Source organism: Hyla sarda, chromosome 6 (genome assembly GCF_029499605.1).
Source record: "Hyla sarda isolate aHylSar1 chromosome 6, aHylSar1.hap1, whole genome shotgun sequence".
Taxonomy (NCBI): Eukaryota; Metazoa; Chordata; class Amphibia; order Anura; family Hylidae; genus Hyla; species Hyla sarda.
The window spans coordinates 100,072,491-100,095,280 of record NC_079194.1 but is presented as its reverse complement, the minus strand read 5'-3'; the positions used below and the strand labels follow the sequence as shown (position 1 = coordinate 100,095,280).

General features: G+C 42.2%; 1 protein-coding gene across 4 annotated transcripts in view; it reads left to right on the top strand.

Moving 5' to 3' along the window:
* The window catches only part of PRICKLE2 (prickle planar cell polarity protein 2), a 364,028-nt gene that overhangs the window by 301,186 nt on the left and 40,052 nt on the right, over nucleotides 1–22,790 (top strand). For all 4 annotated transcript variants that reach the window (XM_056524542.1, XM_056524541.1, XM_056524544.1 and 1 more), the window contains 3 exons: nucleotides 1,268–1,405; nucleotides 4,029–4,232; nucleotides 10,036–10,222. In XM_056524542.1, coding sequence (XP_056380517.1) covers nucleotides 1,268–1,405; nucleotides 4,029–4,232; nucleotides 10,036–10,222 — 529 coding nt within the window. The remainder of the gene's footprint in view (nucleotides 1–1,267; nucleotides 1,406–4,028; nucleotides 4,233–10,035; nucleotides 10,223–22,790) is intronic.

The following is a 22,790-nucleotide window of genomic DNA, read 5'->3' as shown; positions in this document are numbered from 1 at the left end:
TAGTACATTCCTGTCATTGAAAAGTTTTAAGGGAAGACATACTGTATGAAAGCTAGGAGGGCCACAGTTTGGAGACCGTGGTCTATAGGAAAGAGGAGACATGAGTGAAACCTTTAAATATGGTACAGGGTTAAAGGGGTATTCTGGCTTTAAACATATTATCCCATATCCAAAGGATAAGGGATTAGATGTATGATTGCAGAAGTCCCATCACTGGGAATCCCCATGATCTTGTCATGCCCCTACCCATAGACATGAATGGAGGGGGCATGGTGTGACGTCACTAGGGGGCATGGCCATGACGTCATATCCCCGTCTCGCAGGCAGTGCCTGGCACAGAATGCCGGGGGTCTGCACAGAGATCGTTGGGGTCCCCAGTGGCGGGACCCCTGCGATCATACATCTTATCCCCTATCTTTGGATAGGGGATAAGATGTATAAAGCCGGAATACCCCTTTCAGTTTTAATTAGCAACTTAACACAGGAATAAAAGGACACAATCTGAGGATTGTTGGGGGAAGATCAGGAGCAATATAAAAAAAAAAAAAATTTACTAAAGTAGTAAAGTAATAGTAGTTGATGCTTGTAATACACTTTTAAACCTTTAGCAGATTTGATTAGTAAATCCACAAAAGTGAATGTAAGCAGGCCTGGGATAAACATATACTGTATCTATACTAAGATAAAAATTAAAAAGGAAATAATGTAAGGGTAGACTAGATGGACTGTGTGGTGTTTTTCTAGCGTCAATCTTAGCTGTTTCATTGATTTTTAGATAAACTCTCTCTGACATATTTTAGTGTCTCAAAAGCTGTAGGTAAAGTTTTGATTAAATCACTGAACAATAATTTACTGTAGGTTATTTTACGAAAATAAGTATTTACCGTATCTATGATCTAAAGGCAGAAGATCCTTACCATGCTAAACTGTGTACTGGGGGGGGGGGGGGTTTACGAAGAGTGGTGTTTCATACTCAGGTTTTATGTAAAAGCCTGCTGCAGTCAGTAGCGCTGGATTAAGCACTTATGTGCCTGCCTGTGCGGCATTCTTAGAAATGTGTGCCAAGCTGGAGGAAATTATGCTGTTTACGGAGAGAAATTTTTGTAAAAGTTATTGTGGGCTGTGTAAAAACCCCCTAAAAGTTCAAATTTTTGCTCAAACCAGGGTAAATGGTTGATAAAATTCCCCTCTAAATATTTAAAGTTTCTGTCATTCTGTCATTTCTGTCATTGACTTTCAGTGATTCATATAATCTTTCTGCTTTCAGGTTCGCTACTGCAATTCTTTGGATGAAGAAGAAAAGAGGGAGCTCAAGTTGTTCAGCAACCAAAGAAAACGAGAGAATTTGGGGCGAGGGAATGTTAGGCCATTTCCGGTGACCATGACTGGAGCCATCTGTGAACAGGTAAAGCAATGAAGTGTTTTCTATAGCAATAACTCCAAATTTGAGTACTGGTGATTTAATACCTTAGTTCCGACACTTGTCGGTAAGTTTGGACACTTGAAAGACAAACTGGCAGTGACACCTGTACAGAGCTGTCCGTATGAACAAGCCATGTGGCCTTCAGCTGAGATCAGCACTTGCTGACTGAATTGTAGCAGAGAGTACATTACATTACACAAGTAAGTGAATGGAGAGGGCAAGTTTACAGGGATGTGTTGTTCTTTATAACCAAGACTTAGAAGTATCTTACCATAAGTGGACTGAAACTGTATTGCCTTCAGCAAGTGTTTCACACCTTTAGCTTTGTCACTTTTGTGAGAAAGGCCTTCCCACCTGTCCATCAGTCCACTGGATCAAAAGGATTAAATTCAGGGAATACTATAGACTTTGATAGAAGTCCTAGAGGCAGTATATATCCAGTTACATTGGTGCATACAATGTTTCTGAAATCAAAGGATAAACCGCTTCTGCTTCAAGATACTATAGATATGACTGGCTACTAAAGATGACAGTAATAAAGTACAGCTGATAAAGGACACATAATGCATGTTATTCCTTTCAATAAACAAACTCAATTGAGAATAGAAGTAAAGCCGACCATCCTTATAGATAGCTGTTATTACATTATTATTGTTGTTATTTCCCCCAGTCCCTCTAAGTCATGTACTCTAGAAGGCAAAAAGCTGTTTGACAGTATCTTTTGTCCCCGAGAACAAAGGGAAAGGGCATATTGAAATTACACAAGCTTGAGCCTTCTCTCCCTCTAAATCTGCCTTCAGAGGAGAGTCGGGGTGCTGATGGTTAGCCAACTTCAAAACAGCTAAAAGACAGTGGATCATGTGTTTTCACCCTTATATTGTGCAGCTACAAATCTTATCGACAACGGGAATAGTAACACTCACAGTAAAGCTACCTTTCCAGGAAAGAACAGGGAAAGCCCAAGCAGAGTTCTAAGATAAGGTGTGCCAACCTTATTTCTTGGGGAATACAAGTATTTAATAAAACAGGGCAACAGAAAATATTCTTCTAAAATATCAGTGAACAGTTTAAATGGAATCCAGGAGAAATGGGACTACTTTTATGTTACATTATTGAAGGCAACAGATCATTGCAAAAGCCAAAGAAGGAGACCACTTGGGTACTCAGCAGAAGTTTTAAATTATATGGTTAAAGGTTTATGCAGTATTATCAGGACATATTACTTTACTGAGGGAGTAGTAGATTCATGGAATAGCCTTCCTGCAGAAGTGTTGGCTGCAAATACAGTGAGGAACTTTAAGCATACATGGGATAACCCTAAGGCTATCCTTCATATAAGATAGGGCCAGGGACTATTCATTTTATTCAGAATATTGTGCAGACTAGATGGGCCAAATGGTTCTTATCTAATGACACATTCTATGTTTCTATTTACGTGATTATCATTAAGAACCCTAAAATTAATAATATTTACCAGCAATATTGTATGTTCCATGCCATCTATATCATGATCTGAAAAGGTGTATAGTCATGTGAGTTTATGTCCATGTCATTTGGAATATTTCTCTTTTTGGGACAGGGTAGTTGCACATAAAATGAATGTAATACATAAAAAATAATCCAGTTATCAAGTCATAAATTAGAGCCAGAGGGGACATTACTAAATGACCTGACGTTCTCCAAAGCGCATAATCAGCTTATATTACTTTTTTCTAATTTTAAAAAATATGGCTGCTTCTTTCAACATTGCAATTAAATGCAATATGCATAATTTGTATAACAATCCATTAGCGTTGCATTAACCTTGTAGGGATTAAATTGTAAATCTGGTTTTATTTCTGGCTGTTATACCGCAGTGATCTAATTTCTGCCCCGTCCACAGTTTCTCCATCAGCAGTTTACCTTTTACTGCTCGGCACTGACATAATTGCAGTTTTACATTGGGTTTTATGATGGTTTTAATTACTGCTGCGCTGTTTGCGAAGGCCCGTTCTCTGAGACAAGCGATGAAGAGTTTAGTCACAGCTCCCATTTTATTTCTCAATCCTTTTTAAGAGTCTTTTTTATAAGAACATTATTCCTTCCTATAATCTTGGCATGTGAGATGTTACAGTTCAAACCTTCTTTATCGTATTTGGCTGGACAGGCCCCCTGAGGAGGATATAAGTCCTGAGGCATCACATTCAGTGCGGGTTCTTAAGGCTAAGCAATTTGTATTATTGAATGCAAATGTTCTGGATAAAAAAAAAAAAAACCTAATGGCCTCCCTGGGAGCAAATTAATGACCTGTACAGCTAAATAATGAGAAATACAATCATGTCAAGTCTTTCTGGATCCTAGTGTGTTCAAGGATTCTGCAGCATGGCCGCTGTTCCTGCTGGCTATGTATCCTTAATTGGAGTTTATGGAAAAGAAATTTGTTTGAGAGCCATCAAATGCAAATTTTTTGCAAGGTAGCTCTCCCAAAAAATGCTGAATACCCCTTTGAAAAAGTAAAAGCCATATATTTAAATGAGAAATTGTCACAGCATTGCCCCTTACAACATATACTGATTCTTCCATGTCAGTTAGCCTATCTCATGTTCTCTTGTCCCTTGATTTTCAGTGTGGAGGTCAAATTAATGGAGGAGACATAGCCGTATTCGCATCTAGAGCTGGTCATGGAATTTGTTGGCATCCACAGTGTTTTGTATGTACGATATGTAATGAACTGCTTGTCGACCTTATATACTTCTATCAAGATGGGAAGATCTACTGCGGCAGACATCATGCTGAGTGCTTGAAACCTCGATGTGCAGCCTGTGATGAGGTGAGTGGAGATCAGCACAGTCACTGCATAGTCTCTCTATATTTTTACAGTACTCTGTTCTGTATATATAAGCGTATGTCTGCAGAGCTATGGTGGACAATTTAATCACCAGGTACCCCATGTTATCATTGCAGGTAATTTTTTGATGACCCCTTCTCCCAAAAAACACAATTTTCTTAAAGGGGTTGTCCGGGAAACAGAAAAGGTCTTCTCTGTTCTGCTCCCTGTCGCTCACTTCCTCCTCTTTACTTCTTGGAAGTATACCTTCCGAGACTAAAAGGGGCAGAGGGTAAATCATAATTATCCTGTGCAGGCAAAACCATGCCCACCCACAATGAGCAATATCTGCAGGTTGTTGCTGATGTGGTGGCAACGTCCTGCAGCTTTTTGACTTCACATGTAGGCGTGTTTTTTTCCAGCACGTGATCAGGGCTGCCATCAGAAATGTCAGGGCCCCTTACACATGGCCTGGGCCCCCCTGCCCCCCACTCGGGGCCCGGGCATTTAATAATAAGCAGCCCATTTTTTTGGTGGGGGTCCAACTGCTGAGACCCCCCACCGATCACCTCGGTTGAAGTGGTTCTCCAGCTGTTGGAAAGCTAAAACTCCCATCATGTCTGGAGAGCCTCTGGCAATGGGAGTTGTAGTTTTGTAACAGCTGAAGAGACAAAGATTGGCCACAGTTTTACCCATCATCACTGCAGAACTTACAAGTGACTACAGCTCTGATGGGACAGTCAGGAGAATACACAATGATATTAGTGACCTGAGTGACGTCTTCTGACTTGAGTGATATCTTCTCTGTTATCTTTTCTTCTTCATCGGGTCCAGAGTCTTCCTCCAGCTCCATCTTCGCTGCAGAATCTGACATCCAGACATCATTGGCTCCTCACTTTGTCAGCAGATCCTCATCCTCTGCATGAAGACAGTAATCATTATAACCTTGCCAGAAAGTGTACCCTATATAAAATACTGCCTTAGACTGTACCCTGAATATAATACTGCTATACACTGTATCCCCAAAATATAATCCTGCCACACACTGTACCCAGAATATAATACTGCCATACACTGTACCCAATAAATATAATCCTGCAACACACTGTACCCTGAATATAATACTGCTATACACTGTACCCGCCAAATATAATACTGCCACACACTGTACCCTGAATAAAATACTGCCATACACTGTACCCACTAAATATAATCCTGCAACACACTGTACCATGAATAGAATACTGCCATACACTGTACCCACTAAATATAATACTGCCACACACTGTATCCACTGAATATAATGCTGTCACACACTGTACCCACTAAATATAATACTGCCACACACTGTACCCACTAAATATAATACTGCCACACACTGTACCCTGAATAAAATGCTGCCCCACACTGTATCCACTGAATATAATACTACCCCACACTGTACCCACTGAATATAATCCTGCCACACACTGTAGCCTGAATATAATACTACCCCACACTGTACCCACTGAATATAATCCTGCCACACACTGTACCCGGAATATAATACTACCACACACTGTAGCCTGAATATCATCCTGCCACACACTGTAGCCTGAATATAATTCTGCCACACACTGTATCCACTGAATATAATTCTGCCACACACTGTATCCACTGAATATAATACTACCACACACTGTACCCTGAATATAATACTACAACACACTGTACCCTGAATATAATACTGCCACACTGTACCCTGAATATAATACTGCCACACACTGTATCCACTGAATATAATACTGCTATACACTGTACCCACTGAATATAATACTGCTACACACTGTACCCTGAATATAATACTACCACACACTGTACCCTGAATATAATACCACACACTGTAGCCTGAATATAATTCTGCCACACACTGTAGCCTGAATATAATACTGCCACACACTGTAGCCTGAATATAATACTGCCACACACTGTATCCACAGAATATAATACTGTCACACACTGTACCCTGAATATAATACTGCCACACACTGTACCCACTGAATATAATCCTACCACACACTGTACCCTGTATATAATACTGCTACACATTGTACCCACTTAATATAATACTGCTGCACACTGTACCCATTGACTATAATACTGCTACACACTGTACCCACTGAATATAATACTGCTACACACTGTACCCTGAATATAATACTACCACACACTGTAGCCTGAATATAATTCTGCCACACACTGTAGCCTGAATATAATACTGCCACACACTGTATCCACAGAATATAATACTGCCACACACTGTATCCACAGAATATAATACTGCCACACACTGTACCCACTGAATATAATCCTACCACACACTGTACCCTGAATATAATACTGCTACACATTGTACCCACTTAATATAATACTGCTGCACACTGTACCCATTGAATATAATACTGCTACACACTGTACCCTGAATATAATACTACCACACACTGTACCCTGAATATAATACCACACACTGTAGCCTGAATATAATTCTGCCACACACTGTAGCCTGAATATAATACTGCCACACACTGTATCCACAGAATATAATACTGCCACACACTGTATCCACAGAATATAATACTGCCACACACTGTATCCACTGAATATAATACTACGACACACTGTACCCACTGAATATAATACTGTCACACACTGTACCCTGAATATAATACTGCCACACACTGTACCCACTGAATATAATCCTACCACACACTGTACCCTGAATATAATACTGCTACACATTGTACCCACCTAATATAATACTGCTGCACACTGTACCCATTGAATATAATACTGCTACACACTGTACCCACTGAATACTGCTATACACTGTACCCTGAATATAATACTCTTACACACTGTAAACACTGAATATAATCCTGCCACACACTGTACCCTGAATATAATCCTGCCACACACTGTACCCTGAATATAATACTGCCACCCACTGTACCCCTGAATATAATACTGCCACACACATTCATACACATCATATATACATATACACCCCCTCTTATCCTGTGTCCTCATCACCCCCGCCAAACCTCTCCTCATCATTACTATAACCCCCCACCTCTCCTCATCACTACTATAACCCTGCACCTCTCCTCATCACCCCCATATCTCCCCCGCACCTCTCATCACCCCCATAACCCCCCTGGCACCTCTCAAATCCCCCCCTGCACCTCTCATCACCCCCCTACACCTCTCTACAACCCCCCTACACCTCTCAACCCCCCTACACCTCTCATCACCCCCCCCCTGCATCTCTCATCACCCCCCTGCATCTCTCATCACCCCCCCTGCATCTCTCATCACCCCCCTGCATCTCTCATCACCCCCCCTGCACCTCTCATCACCCCCCCTGCACCTCTCATCACCCCCCCTGCACCTCTCATCACCCCACCTGCACCTCTCATCACCCCACCTGCACCTCTCATCACCCCCCCTCATCATCCCCCCTGCACCTGTCATCACACCCCCCGGCACCTCTCATCACCCCCCCCCCCTGCACCTCTCATCACCCCCCCCCCCTGCACCTCTCATCACCCCCCCCCCCCTGCACCTCTCATCACCCCCCCCCCTGCACCTCTCATCACCCCCCCCCCTGCACCTCTCATCACCCCCCCCCCCTGCACCTCTCATCACCCCCCCCTGCACCTCTCATCACCTCCCCCCCTGCACCTCTCATCACCTCCCCCCTGCACCTCTCATCACCTCCCCCCGCACCTCTCATCACCTCCCCCCTGCACCTCTCATCACCTCCCCCCTGCACCTTTCATCACCCCGCCCTGCACCTCTCATCACCCCCCCTGCACCTCTCATCACCCCCCCTGCACCTCTCATCACCCCCCCCCTGCACCTCTCATCACCCCCACCCCCTGCACCTCTCATCACCCCACCTGCACCTCTCATCACCCCCCCCTCATCATCCCCCCTGCACCTCTCATCACCCCCCCTGCACCTGTCATCACACTCCCCGGCACCTCTCATCACCCCCCCCTTGCACCTCTCATCACCCCCCCCTTGCACCTCTCATCACCCCCCCCCTGCACCTCTCATCACCTCCCCCTTGCACCTCTCATCACCCCCCCCCCTGCACCTCTCATCACCTCCCCCTTGCACCTCTCATCACCTCCCCCCCTGCACCTCTCATCACCTCCCCCCCTGCACCTCTCATCACCTCCCCCCCTGCACCTCTCATCACCTCCCCCCTGCACCTCTCATCACTTCCCCCCTACACCTCTCATCACCTCGCCCCTGCACCTCTCATCACCCCCACCCCCTTCACCTCTCATCACCCCCATCCCCTGCACCTCTCATCACCCCCACCCCCTGCACCTCTCATCACCCCCACCCCTTGCACCTCTTATCACCCCCCCTGCACCTCTCATCACCCCATAACCCCCCCTCTCCCCTCCCCCGCACGCAAATTCTCCTACCCTGTCGGGATCGGGGCAACGGCATCAGGCAGTGGAGGCTGCTGCTGCTCCTGTCAGTGAGGATCGTCTCTTCTGGCGATCGCGCGGACGTAAGCAGGGACAGGTCAGGTGATTAGAGTAGACGTGCGTGCCTGCGCGGGGCACGTCTCTACTCCCATCAGCCCCTGACCTGTCATGCCCTGCCATGAATCTTAAGGGGCCCGCGCCCTAGATAGAGGTAATAAATGTGAATAGAATGTGCGGGCCCCTAGGACCATGAGACTGGTCATAGTCCTGGGGACACTCAGCGGTCAGTGAGAGTGACAGTCGCAGTCACTCACTGACAAGCCAATAATAAAAAAAAATTTAAAAAAAAAGGTCCAGGGACGTCCGGGCCCCATACAAGTGTATGGGTTGTACCCCCCTTGATGGCTGCCCTGCACGTGATGAAGCACATTTTGTTACTCTTTCTGTCTAATGTAGTTCACGCATTTCATTTATTACCGAACAAATGAACCCTTAAGAGTAAGAAACTCTCTTTGTATCAGCTTTTTGTTATGACTACCAGAAGGGGACATCCTTATCCCTTTATGACAAAATTTAATTTAACTTGATATGAAAAAAATTTATAAAAGTCTGACTGTAGGACCTTTATGCAGTGAAGATTCACTGAAATGTGTAGAGCTTATATTCTCTTGAGTGGTGGCCAAGTATGTTCTTAACACAATATACTCAGCCATATAATAACTCATGACGTTTTTGTGTATTGTAGTTTCTCTCTTTAGAGAAATTCATCACTGAATTGAACATGAAAGTGATGTTTGGTGAGAGCTGTAAATTATAGCAGCCACAACACAACTGTAGGTTGTATCGGGAGATGTAAAGAATTAATAAACACTCTCTATAGTGAGTGGGTTTCACATATTTAAATACAGGGCTCCAAATTCTCCAATGTCAAATTATGAAATTCTGTCTGCCTTCTGCTACCACTACGGGGAGATAAGGACATTATTATATACTGTTTATATATTAAACTGAACAATATACCAGTATGCAAAAAGCCTCCTTTAGAGGCATCTGGCAGAATTTTATATAATTTTTCTGTATGTCTATGCAGAGGATTAAGCGTTCTCATCACTATTAAAATATATTAAAACAAAATATTTTAGTACAAAATGTTGGTTTAAAAAAAAATATTTGAAGATTAAGAGTAACTCCCTTCATTCGCTTAGGCCTCAGTGGATTAAGTGGCCGAGAGTCCCTTTAATTTCAGGGACTACTGTCTCTACCATGTGTTTCTGAATATTGCCCATTCCATTTGTTGATTATGATTGTTGGTCCTCTGTTAGATTATTTTTGCAGATGAATGTACAGAAGCAGAGGGCAGACACTGGCATATGAAACACTTCTGTTGTTTTGAATGTGAAACAGTCCTTGGTGGTCAGAGATACATCATGAAAGAAGGACGTCCATACTGCTGTAACTGCTTTGAGTCTTTATATGCCGAATATTGTGACACCTGTGCACAACACATAGGTAAGAGCCAGCATAGCCTGATGTCTTCTCTTAAGCAGATTTTTATTTTAATAAAAATGTTTCTTCTCCTTTTACGTTCAGCTAACCACTAAAGGCTAAAAATAAGAAAATAAGTGTGCGCAGGATTTATAGCTTTAGGGTATGTTCACACATACAGGATCCAGCGCAGATTTAATGCACAGGATTTGTAACTGCAGATTAGAAGCTGTGCTCAGTCATTTAGTTTACATTGAAATCTGCAGCAGAAAATCCTGCGCATCAAATCTGCGTACGTGTGAACGTACCCTTAGTGTACGTTCCCACCTGGCGTATTTGCTGCGTATTTGCTGCTGCGTATTTTATTTTCCCATTGAAGTCATTGGGTAGGAAAATACGCAGCAGCAAATACGCAGCAAATACGCAGCAAAATACGCCAGGTGGAAATGCACCCTTAAGCTTCACCTAGTGGCGACATATTTTCATCTATGTTTTCTGCTAAAGTGAGATAGTTGCAAAATGCATCCAGCAAGATTAGGTTTAATTTACAGTGCTTTTGCATGGTACGTTGGAGTATATGTCACCCATTGGCTCCTATGTGAATTTTTCCTTTGTGGGACACTTCTGTATGGAATAGCACAGCAGACTGGGCTTTTCCTTGCAGCTAAATAAAAAGGTATACTGAAATACTAACCAGACAGAGGTCAATAGGATGCTCCTTTGGCTTCTGTCAGGGGAATGGTGGCCTATGGATTTGTTTGATGTGTGTGTATGGAGCTTTCCTGGAATGTAGAGCAATGGACTGTGCAAGAGTGTCAAATACACTGGTGGGTCTTCATACACTAAAAACTAAGAAAAAAATGTGGATGCATATACTAGTTCTGTTTGATGTAACCTTCATTCATACCTCAATTCATCACAACAGTTACTCATAAGAATTCATCAGAAAAAAATGTTAAAATAATTTAATATCAGAAATGCTGAAGTGATAACCATACAAGTAATATTAAAAAAATCATTATTGCAATTAAAAACTACAAAGCAATATTTCCAATAAAATCAAACCACATTAGGCTTAAAACTCATACACTCATCACAATCCTTGGTTTTGAAGACAGACATATTCACCACAGGGCCCTTGCGGTATAATAATCTTGATTCCTCATTCAGCAGAAAAAAATATATTTTCATCTATGTTTGCTGCTGAAGTGAGATAGTTGCAAAATGCATCCAGCAAGGCTTGCACTAAAGAGACAGGTTCTTAATTGACAATGTGCATCTTGCCATATCGATGCTGCTGACATTTCTAAATTCAGCTTGCTGATCTTAGCCTGCTCAACATATACATTATTACATATACATTATACCCTATATGGATATAACAGCATTCTCCACCTCATCTACAAATATCTTTGTTCCATTGTGCTATCCTATATGGATATAACAGCATTCTCCACCTCATCCACAAATATCTTTGTTCAATTGGGCTAGGTTCACATTTGCACTAATAAAAGGCAGTGCCAACTGACCCTACTGATCATAATGGTATCCATTTTACCAGAAAAAATAACAACACATGCGTGCACAATTTATTTGTAGCCTATGATGCATATGTGAACCTTGTCTCATATTGCTAATACTGTGACAAGTCTTAATTTTGTAGAGTTAGTCTGCTCATTTACAACAAGTGTGTAGAGTTTAGAATACAGTCTACAGAACAATGCAGTTTATCTCTGGACTCCCTCCACATGCACTAGGTTAACACAAGCAGAGACATTGCAGGTGGGGAGCCAAATTGATTCCGTCATGGGATTAACTGGCATCAGTTTGGTTGATCATTGCTGCTCACATCAAGTTTTCACTCTGTATTTAGCGCATACGCCAGGAAAGCTCTTAGTAAACATGCTAAATGTATGTCCTTTTTATTGCAATTAAAGGGAAACTCCGTTGGAAAAAAAATGGTTTTCAAATCAACTGGTTCCAGAAAGATAAACAGATTTGTAAATTACTTCTATTTAAAAATCTTAACCCTTCAAGTACTTATTAGCTGCTGTATACTACAGATATACTACAGAGAAATTTGTGAAGTTCTTTCCAGTCTGACAACAGTGCTCTCTGCTGACACCTCTGTCCGTGTCAGGAACTGTCAAAAGCAGGAGAGGTTTTCTATGGGCATTTGCTTCTACTCTGGACAGTTCCTGACACAGACAGAGGTGTTAGCAGAGAGCACTGTTGTCAGACTGGAAAGAACTGCACAATTTTCTGTGTATTATACAGCAGCTGATAAGTCCTGGAAGCTTCAGATTTTGAAATAGAAGTACTTTACAAATCTGTTTAACTTTCTGGCACCTGTTGATTTGAAAGCATTTGTTTTCCACTTGTTTCCACCGGAGTTCCCCTTTAAAGAGTTCCTATCATGATCTAAACTCTAATCCCCACCCCCACCCCATCTGTCACTGACTCTATTCCTGTGTTTCTTTTAATTCAAAAACCCCTCTTTCTACCTCATTTATTGTCTTCTTGGCTGCTCATTCAGCCATCATAGTGTGAGGGAGGAAGGGGGCATGGTCCGGCAGGCACAATGTCATCTGAAGCCTGCCTGGGCTCACTTTCGCCCGTTATAAACAGCACTATAGATATAGTAAAATGAATGGGGGCATGCAGTAAGGCCGAGTCAGGTGCGCCCTGCTGTGCTATGAGCACAACGCTCGCTCCTGCCTGTCTGATTGACAGGCATGGAGCTGCGCTGAGCTTGTCTGTGTCCTGGCTGCAGTCTGAGATTTCAGACTCATGCCAGGCAGGCATGAGTCCAACCGGGACATCCCGGTTGAAAACAAATGTTTTCCAATCAACTGGTGACTGGAAGTTGTGTTGTTCTTTCCAGTGGGACCACAATGCTCCAGACTGACCACAGTGCTCTCTGCTGCCACCTCTGTCTGTGTCAGGAACTGTCCAGAGCAGAAGAGGTTTGCTATGGGGATTTGCTTGTACTCTGGACAGTTCCAGACATGGACAGAGGTACCAGCAGAGAGCACTGTGGTCAGATTGAAAATAATATGTAGAAATTATAAATAAAAAATATTTATGTGAACCAGTCCTCAAAAGCACAGGGGAGAGAAAAAGGGAAAGACTAGTGGAGATGGGATCCAAGAAATGGTCTTTATTATATAAAAAGGATATATATGACCAATCGCCTAGCAGGGCCCTTGCTAAAGGCGAATGGAATATACTGGGTAAAAAATAGATATAATAAAAAATACAGAATATAGTAGGATTAAAATGAGATAAATATGATGGGTAAGTAGCACCAAAGAAAATTCATTAATTAAATATCTGCTGCATATATCAGGAGAAAACGTTCTCAGTCCATATAATTCATAGGGATATTTCAATGAAAAATCCACAAGAAATGTCCAGAATGAAAAGTCACAATTAGTTTGGGTGTGTCCGGAGTAACGATATATGGTAGTGAGTGTAGCGACAATAGCTACAATAGGAAATTCATGGACAGGTAATGCAGACAATGTGGCAAACACTGTCAGCGATGAAGATGTCAAGTCTCGGTGCACAGCACCACTCACCCTCCTTTGTAGTCCTCAGGTCCGGGCTGGCACGGCTGAGTCCGGCACTCTGGATATCAATGCCCGCCTGGGTGGTATGCTGGGTGAATGGCTGAATCTCCGGGGGTCCGAGTGTCCTGGGCTGGCACGGGAGGCGTCCGGCCTTGAGGAGGATGATGTCCAGGAGTAACTCTGCCGACCGGGGCTGTGAGAGGATGCAGGTAACAGGTGGTGCGGATTGCACGTATGAATAAGGTGCTAACAGCGTGCATGCAGCAGTGGTCCCGGAATCGCGGGCATCCAGCTGTTGCAATTGGAATATGGCAGATACAGTCTATTTGAAGTGATATACACTTATGGATAAGGTGCAGATAATGGGCTAGACGCGTTTCAAGGCCGCGGGCCTTTTCTTCAGTAGCTATAGGTGACTATAGCTACTGAAGAAAAGGCCCGCGGCCTTGAAACGCGTCTAGCCCATTATCTGCACCTTATCCATAAGTGTATATCACTTCAAATAGACTGTATCTGCCATATTCCAATTGCAACAGCTGGATGCCCGCGATTCCGGGACCACTGCTGCATGCACGCTGTTAGCACCTTATTCATACGTGCAATCCGCACCACCTGTTACCTGCATCCTCTCACAGCGCCGGTCGGCAGAGTTACTCCTGGACATCATCCTCCTCAAGGCCGGACGCCTCCCGTGCCAGCCCAGGACACTCGGACCCCCGGAGATTCAGCCATTCACCCAGCATACCACCCAGGCGGGCATTGATATCCAGAGTGCCGGACTCAGCCGTGCCAGCCCGGACCTGAGGACTACAAAGGAGGGTGAGTGGTGCTGTGCACCGAGACTTGACATCTTCATCGCTGACAGTGTTTGCCACATTGTCTGCATTACCTGTCCATGAATTTCCTATTGTAGCTATTGTCGCTACACTCACTACCATATATCGTTACTCCGGACACACCCAAACTAATTGTGACTTTTCATTCTGGACATTTCTTGTGGATTTTTCATTGAAATATCCCTATGAATTATATGGACTGAGAACGTTTTCTCCTGATATATGCAGCAGATATTTAATTAATGAATTTTCTTTGGTGCTACTTACCCATCATATTTATCTCATTTTAATCCTACTATATTCTGTATTTTTTATTATATCTATTTTTTACCCAGTATATTCCATTCGCCTTTAGCAAGGGCCCTGCTAGGCGATTGGTCATATATATCCTTTTTATATAATAAAGACCATTTCTTGGATCCCATCTCCACTAGTCTTTCCCTTTTTCTCTCCCCTGTGCTTTTAAGGACTGGTTCACATAAATATTTTTTATTTATAATTTCTACATATTACATTAGGCCTTTTGGGTGAAGGCAACACCTTTAACCTCAAGCACATTACTTCTTTTATCCTAAGTGAGCTACACATATTTTACATTTTAGATTGAAAATAATGCCAGAAAGAAATACAACTGCAGTATACAGCAGCTGATAAGTACTGGAAGGTTTAAGATTTTTAAACTAATTTACAAATTTTTAAAGTAATTTACAAATCTGTTTAACTTTCTGGCACCAGTTGATTTAAAGAAAAATAGTATTCTACTGGAGTACCCCTTTAAGTCATTTCCCCAAAATAATCGACTCATTGCTTAGCAATAGAACTAGTGATATCAAGAGTGCCCTGACTGATAGTGCCAGCCTGAAATAGTTCTTATTAATATAACCAGCCAGAGTGCTCTTATTAATAGTCCAAGCCAATGTGTCCCAATTACTTTTGCCAGCCAAAGTGCCTGACTAATAGTACCAACCAGTGTACACCTATTAATAGTGCCATCTACGGTTTCTCCACAAATGAAACGGATAGTGTCAACCAGAAGAAGTGCCCCTTTTAATATGTCAAAAATGCCAATATAAGTAGTGCTGTCTGTGCTGTCAACCTAATGTGGGGGGGGGGGGGGACTGTGCTGCCAACCTAATGTGGGGGGGGGGGGGAACTGTGCTGCCAACCTAATGTGGGGGAGGGGGGGGGGACTGTGCTGGAAACTTAATGTGGGGCGGAACTGTGCTGCGTACTTAAAAGGGTAGTCCACTGCCCCAGCGTTCAGAACATTTTGTTCCATACGCTGGGTGCGGGCTGCGGGGTCGACACGCCCCCTCCCATAGACATGCATTGAGGGGGTGTGGCATGACATCAAGAGGGGCATGGGCGTGACTCCACACCCTCTCAATGCAAGTCTATGGGAGTGGGTGGGTCGACCACTGCCCGATACTCTGATTGTGCCCCTCCTGAGACTAGACTCTGGATCTGCCCCTGGTTTGAACAGAGGCCAAGAATCAATAAAACTTCATATGTCCTTCCCATTCTTGTCTACTAGGAGCCTGGTAGATCTCTCATTGTTCAGTAGAATTCAATTGGAGTTGATAAGTTTGCATTATACTTAAGTGTAAATATCACAAGACTTTATATTTCCCCAGTAGTCATTTCGCTTCACTTGGATTATTCAGGAGAATTCCATAACAGCTTTATATTAGGGAATTATTAAGCAATTCTCTATTCAAAATACTGGCAAAAGTTAAACTAATCTAGATTTAGACACGAGAGCTGAGAATTTTAGGAGACTGATCTAAAATTCTTCTAGCAGACATTAGTTACAGTTTCATAATCCATTTTCCTAGACACCAAAATGACCCCACATTATAGCACCGTAACCTGGAGTGGAATGAGGACTGTCCTCTCAGACAGCATCTCCCATTACCAGCAAGCGGCCAGTGGGTGCATAATACATGAGAGGAAGACCTAGTCTGGTATTCAATGCTACACGTACATATTATAGTGGGGGTGGGGGTTCTGTGGTTATTGCTGCTCAGTGTAATTGTGTAATTATACGTAATTGACTTTTCTCATTATTACTGAGGTTCCAGCTTTATATTAGGAAATATAGGGTTAACCTTGCATCCTGTGCAGCAGTGGTCTCTAACCCGAGGCTCTCGAGCTGTTGCCAATCTACATCACTCAGCATACCCGGACAGTCAACTGCTGTCTAGGCATTCTGGAAGTTGTAGTTTTTCAACTGCTAAAGACCTACAGACTAGAGACCACTGCTGGACAGTATGAATGATTTTATTATGAATGGCGTTTATGGCATGTTCATTGGATCAGCTATTAATGTCTAGTAGATTGTATCCATTTTTGGAGATTAGCCATTGTCTTAAAGTTAAAAAAAAAAAAAAAAAACAGTCATGAACATTATGTTACAGTTGTATTGTCATGCCTTTATTATGTATTTTAACTAGTTACATACTGTACATACACTGGGCTGCATGGTGCCCTGTGCAAAAGCTGCATGATACCCTGTGCAAAATTACCTTTTAGTGCCCTCCACTCAATTTTTCATTGTCCAATTTCCTGGTTTATATTTTTAACAAAAAGCTGTGGTGCAGGGGACCTAGCTAGAAAACGCTGGAAACCATTGTGACTACCTATGGAGCTCCCTGAACATTTACTAGCTAACACATACATCATTTTTTTTCTTCCTTATTTTTTTGTTATGTCTATATATGGATATAATAGATTGCACCTAATCTGTTGTTGTCTCACCCACCGCTGTCACCCTGTGTGTTGTCACTTGTAGCACATAAATAAGACAGGCCATGTATATATTCATGTTGGTTCTGCAGAGTTTTTTTTTTATCTTCAGCCTTTAAGCTCATGAGGCCATGTTATAATACTGTGTGATATGCTTTTATTTCCTTTGTGCTCCACTTTGTCTCATTTTCATGGTTGTGAACGATACCAGGAAGTGCAGAAGTACAAGTCTGTATATAATACTGTTGTCTCTGACTGGAATATGCTGCAGTGGGTGGGTGGATAGCATCGCTTCAGTAAATCCCTTCTACCCATCCATCCACCCACCCACTGCAGCATAGCCACGCCTCCTGGAGGCCATGTGACTTATGACATATTGCATGGAATGCTGGGAAAGGCCAGAGACAAGAGTTAAATAAATTAAAAAGTCTTGTAGTACAGCACTTCCGGGTTTGGGTCCTGTGCATGAAAATAAGACAAAGTGGTGCATGAAGTTAACAGAAGCAAATGAAACATTAAAACTTGGCATCATGAGTTTAAAATCTGAAGAAAAGATGTGTAGAATAATCCCTTTAAAGAAAGCCATTTGTCTCCATGACAATGCAGTCCAATCTACCAGTATTATGTTGCAGAGCAAACAGAGCTGAGATATATAGTGTTGTGGCAACATTTTCAGTATAATTTGTATTTTATACATTTACAATCTCTGCTCATTCTGGCTTAGGAGTCCAGTGGGCGGCCCTAATCAGCTATCTCTGTATAAGAAAAGCTGTCAATCATTGAGTGAGACCCCCCCCCCCCCAATGGATTTCTTAGCCCAAAATGAGCAGTGACATAAATTAATAAAATTCAAGGTATACTGAATCTTTATCCACAAAACTATTTATTATTTTCTCTTCTCCTTCTGCTTTGTAACATGATTCTGGTAGATTGGACTGCATTTACATGGTTAATTCTGTCTACCTTCTACTGATTTATTTGAGTCAGTCTTTACTGTTATTCTTGCATTATATTCATGTATTAGAATGAATAATACTTCAGATGGGGTAATGATGCAGTGCTTAACACCATAGGAGAATATCTCTTTAAATGTATCTTATGCAGAAAACAGTGCAGCTAATTCACATTCTAATTTTACTCATGTGAATGTGGGAGGTCTATGGAATAATTAAAATGGGAGATATTTCCATTGACTTAAAATGGAAAAAAAAATCCAGACGAATTTATAATCTTATCTTCATTAGCTTTTTGTTATCATGAAGACATTTGCCTTCTTGCAATATTTATACAGTAGTGAACGTGACATTATATACAAGTTGAGTAAAAAGCAAGATAATATCAGGGCCATAAATCTGATGGAGAAAAACAAGTCAGAATGATATAAATGTATAAAATGTCCCAGCGGCTCATGAAAAAACTGGAAACTTGCCCTATTAACTCCCTGGTTATCAAGAGGACTTGTCACATTGCAGCTGAAACCCCACACAGGAGTCGGTGACACATGGTGGAGGAGGGGTGATAATAATGGTGCTGTATGGCCAATGGTGTAAGCAGTTACTATGGCTCATCATTAGTACTGACAGTGCTTCGCCGTTACCTTGTTGCCAAGAGGGAATTGTTTTGTTGTACTGAATACATTAGCTCTCTGCAGATCCCATCTTCTATAAATACAGAGTGATGTGGTAGTTGCTACGGTAACAATGCATCTTAAAGAGGTATAGGAAATCTCGCATATGTCGTAGCTGCACCGCGCAGTTCCCTAATCTTTGGCCTCAGCCGTTCTGTATTAAATTTTAATCATATTTTCCCTTTCACAGCCACCAGCTTGATTTCAGAATAGTGTCTGTAGTGCGTCATCCGGATGGATTTAACACGTTTAGTATAATACTAGAGCCTCTGATGTGTGACGGCACTGTGTACGTGTTAAGGGTTGTTATTACAGTATGAAGCTCTCAGATCACATTGCTAGGCACTAACTTCTAGCTCTATTGCTTTAAGTACACAGAGATTAGGTAGAAATATAAAAATGGGGGAAGTAAGCAAAGGAATTAAAGAGGTTGAACGAAATTAGAAATTTCTTGCAAAAACTGCGCCACTCTTGTCAACTTTGTATTGCAGCAATGCTTCATATATGTTAATGGTAGACCTGGTCCACAGCCACTTGCCAAATAAAGCAAATGGCATCCACCATTGCAATTTCCTATGTGGAATATACAAGGGACAAATATCACCATACATTTTACCATCATACTGTAACTGACCAAATCAATTATACCAAAACCAACATTACCAATATGACAAGTACACAAGAGGCACAGAATCCTGCAATACCATGGGCACCACACTGGCTGAATACCAACATACTTTTACTGAACAAAAAACAATATATTAAGACCAACATTACCAATAATACTATTTTGCAAGGCACAAATAACACTGCTACATCATGACCACATAGCAAAACTACATAGTGTTACCTTCACACTGTTACTAAAAAATAAAAAAACAACAACAATATACAGACCAGTATTACCCCACAATGACCATATAGCGGTAGATGCACAGACTCTGCAGACCATATACCGTATATACTAGAGTATAAGCCGATCCGAATATTAGCCGAGGCCCCTAATTTCACCCCAAAAACCTGGGAAAACTTATTGACTTGAGTATAAGCCTAGGGTGGGAAATAAATCATCACCCCCTGTCATCATCCAGACCTCCCCTCTCATCATCCAGACCCCCATAATCATCACTCCCGTCATCATCACCCCCTGTCAACCCCCCATCATCATCCATACCCCCCTGTCATCATCACCCCCCTTTCAATATCTCCCCTGTCATCATGCAGACTGCCCCCTCCGTCATCATACAGGCCCACCCCATTGTCTACTCACCTGCCCAGTTCTCTCGGTCCTGTTGCTTAGTAGCTGCAAGGATCAGCTGCATACCGGTGGGGAGGGTGAGCCAGTCCGGGCCGGCGATCTTCACGGGGAGGCCGTCTTCTCCGCTCCGGGCCAGCCCCGGACTAGTGGCGCTGCATTGACGCCCGGGAAGGGACCTCACAGAAGCGTATGCATGCTTTTTTGAATGTCGTCATACAGCACTCTGATAACTTCATCGCCCCCCTAGGCATGTGACATCTGCTACTCGCTACAGCTGAGAGAGCTGCGGTCTCGTTCTGGAAATTGAAAGGGGTCCTAGTGGTCGGACCCCCCATAATCAGGTGCTTATCCCCAATCCTGCGCATATGGGGTAAATTATATTTGGCTGAATAACCCCTTTAATGTAGAAGGGCTCTCTATAAATTCCAAATGCTAAATCCATTACGACCAACCTGTGGCAAAGCATCCTGTTTATAAATAAGAACTGTTCCTATGTTGCAGTACTTTAGTATAGTGTTGGAGTTTCAGCTTTTAGGATTGGAACCTTCTTAGTAAGAAATAACACTCAAGTGATATAAACCCTGTAATCTCAAGAAGCATCTGAGCAGTTCAGGTTGTCAAGTACAGATTTACCAGTTGATGTTCAGCTTTGTGGGACATCCAATGTCCTTATCTATCTTCTTACTCTTTCAATCTTTCATGTTAAAAATAAGTTCATGCCCAGATCACATTCAACCCCTAGATCTGATAAACTGTGTCTGGCATATCAATTTAAGAATTAAACCAGGATGCTAGGTATATTTGTGTGTATTGTATTAATGGCAACTCACTGTGATACTCATCCATGTCCCTACAGAGGTGAAATATGTTTCTTTGATGTATAGATTATATACTGATGCAATGATCATTTCTTTGCAAACCCAACATTAATTGCTGATATCTATAATTCATTTCTAGCATTGAATTCAATCAGTAGAACTCCTGACAAATATCTAATCCCTCCTCATCATTTACATCTTCGAGTGTAAGGAATGGGATAACCTACATGGATAGCCATTGTTACATTCACCATTTGAACTATTGTAGTGAACTGGTAACCCTGTGGGTAACTTTGGCATGTTTTTACCTACTGGTTTAGATCAGCGCTTCTCATTGTTTCTAAGTTAAAGAGTACCTGTCATCAAACCATATTTTCTAACGAACTCAGATTATATTCACTAACTACTCCTAACACCCCTCCTGCCATAAAAAAATTCCGAGCTTTAAAAAGCTCTGTACCATACCTTTCCCCTTGCTCACATTGTGTGAGCTCCCGGCATGAGAAAATGGGCATTCCCCAGCAGGGGTGACGTCACTGAAGCCTGCAAGAGCTGTGACTTGCCATGCCCGGCACGCACTTCCTGAGTTTGGACTTCTGCAAGTCCGGGTGGAGACCAAATTAACTGTTTGGGAACAGAACAGAGCCACCTGTTAAAAACATTAAAAACCTTTAAAGGTTGAGAATTTTGACAGCAAGTAAATAGCAAAGTGTCTTATAATAACATAAGGAACTATATATTAAAAGTTTAGTTTGGTGACAGGTACTCTTTAAGTCAAATAAATTAAATAAATATAGATAATGCAAGTATAATTCCAGGTTAAGCTGCTATTTTCCTCTCTACTTTCTACATTAGTTAACCTCATAATAAGTAGATCTTTATCTCCCCCCCCCCCCCCCCAGTAGAACTGTTCTGTTGATATACCTGTTTTGTGTACATCAATCAACCATAGCATCACACACACAGTGTATTTGTTGAGGACTATTCACACAAAATTTCCACAACAAATACAGTTAACATTTTTTAATCTATAGCTGAAATGCCCATGTGTCAGATCCACAGCAGATTTACTTCTGATTTTCCTTATTGAATTCAATGGTGAAGTCCAAATTTGCAATAAATCTGCAGGTGTTGCAGAATTTAAAATACCTTGACTTCATTATAAATTTTTTTTTTTTAACATTTAAAAATTAGAACTCAAATCTGCAGGGGAAAATCTAGAGCAAATTGCATACCAAGTACACCCCTTAATGGCAGTGGCTTCTTTTAGCCGGGTAATGCCCTGGGCACACTGCAAAATTGCTCAGGAATGGTTTGAGGAACATAGCAAAGAGTTCAGGTGTTGACTTTGCTTCTAAATTCCCCAACTCATAACATCTGTGGGTTGTGTTGGAAAAACAGGTCCAAACCATAGAGCTCCCACCTAGCAACTTACTGAACTTAACACTTTTCCAACCTATGATGTAGAATAACCTCTTGGGTCAGGTAAGGGAGTATGGTGTGGGCTTGTGATCCAAGCATGCCCAGTGGGTTCTAAATACTTTCTGCAGCTGACACCTGCTGGTAATGACCAACATCAAAGATCACTCCTTTGCTGGTCACTTAACTGTTTAGATGCTGCAATTGCTATTGATTGCCGCATCTAAACAGTTTGAATGTGCATCATTGGTAGTCTAGTTGTCCAGTTGGTGCTACCTCGATGTAATCATTGTGTGTTCACTCGTTGTTGTGCAAGG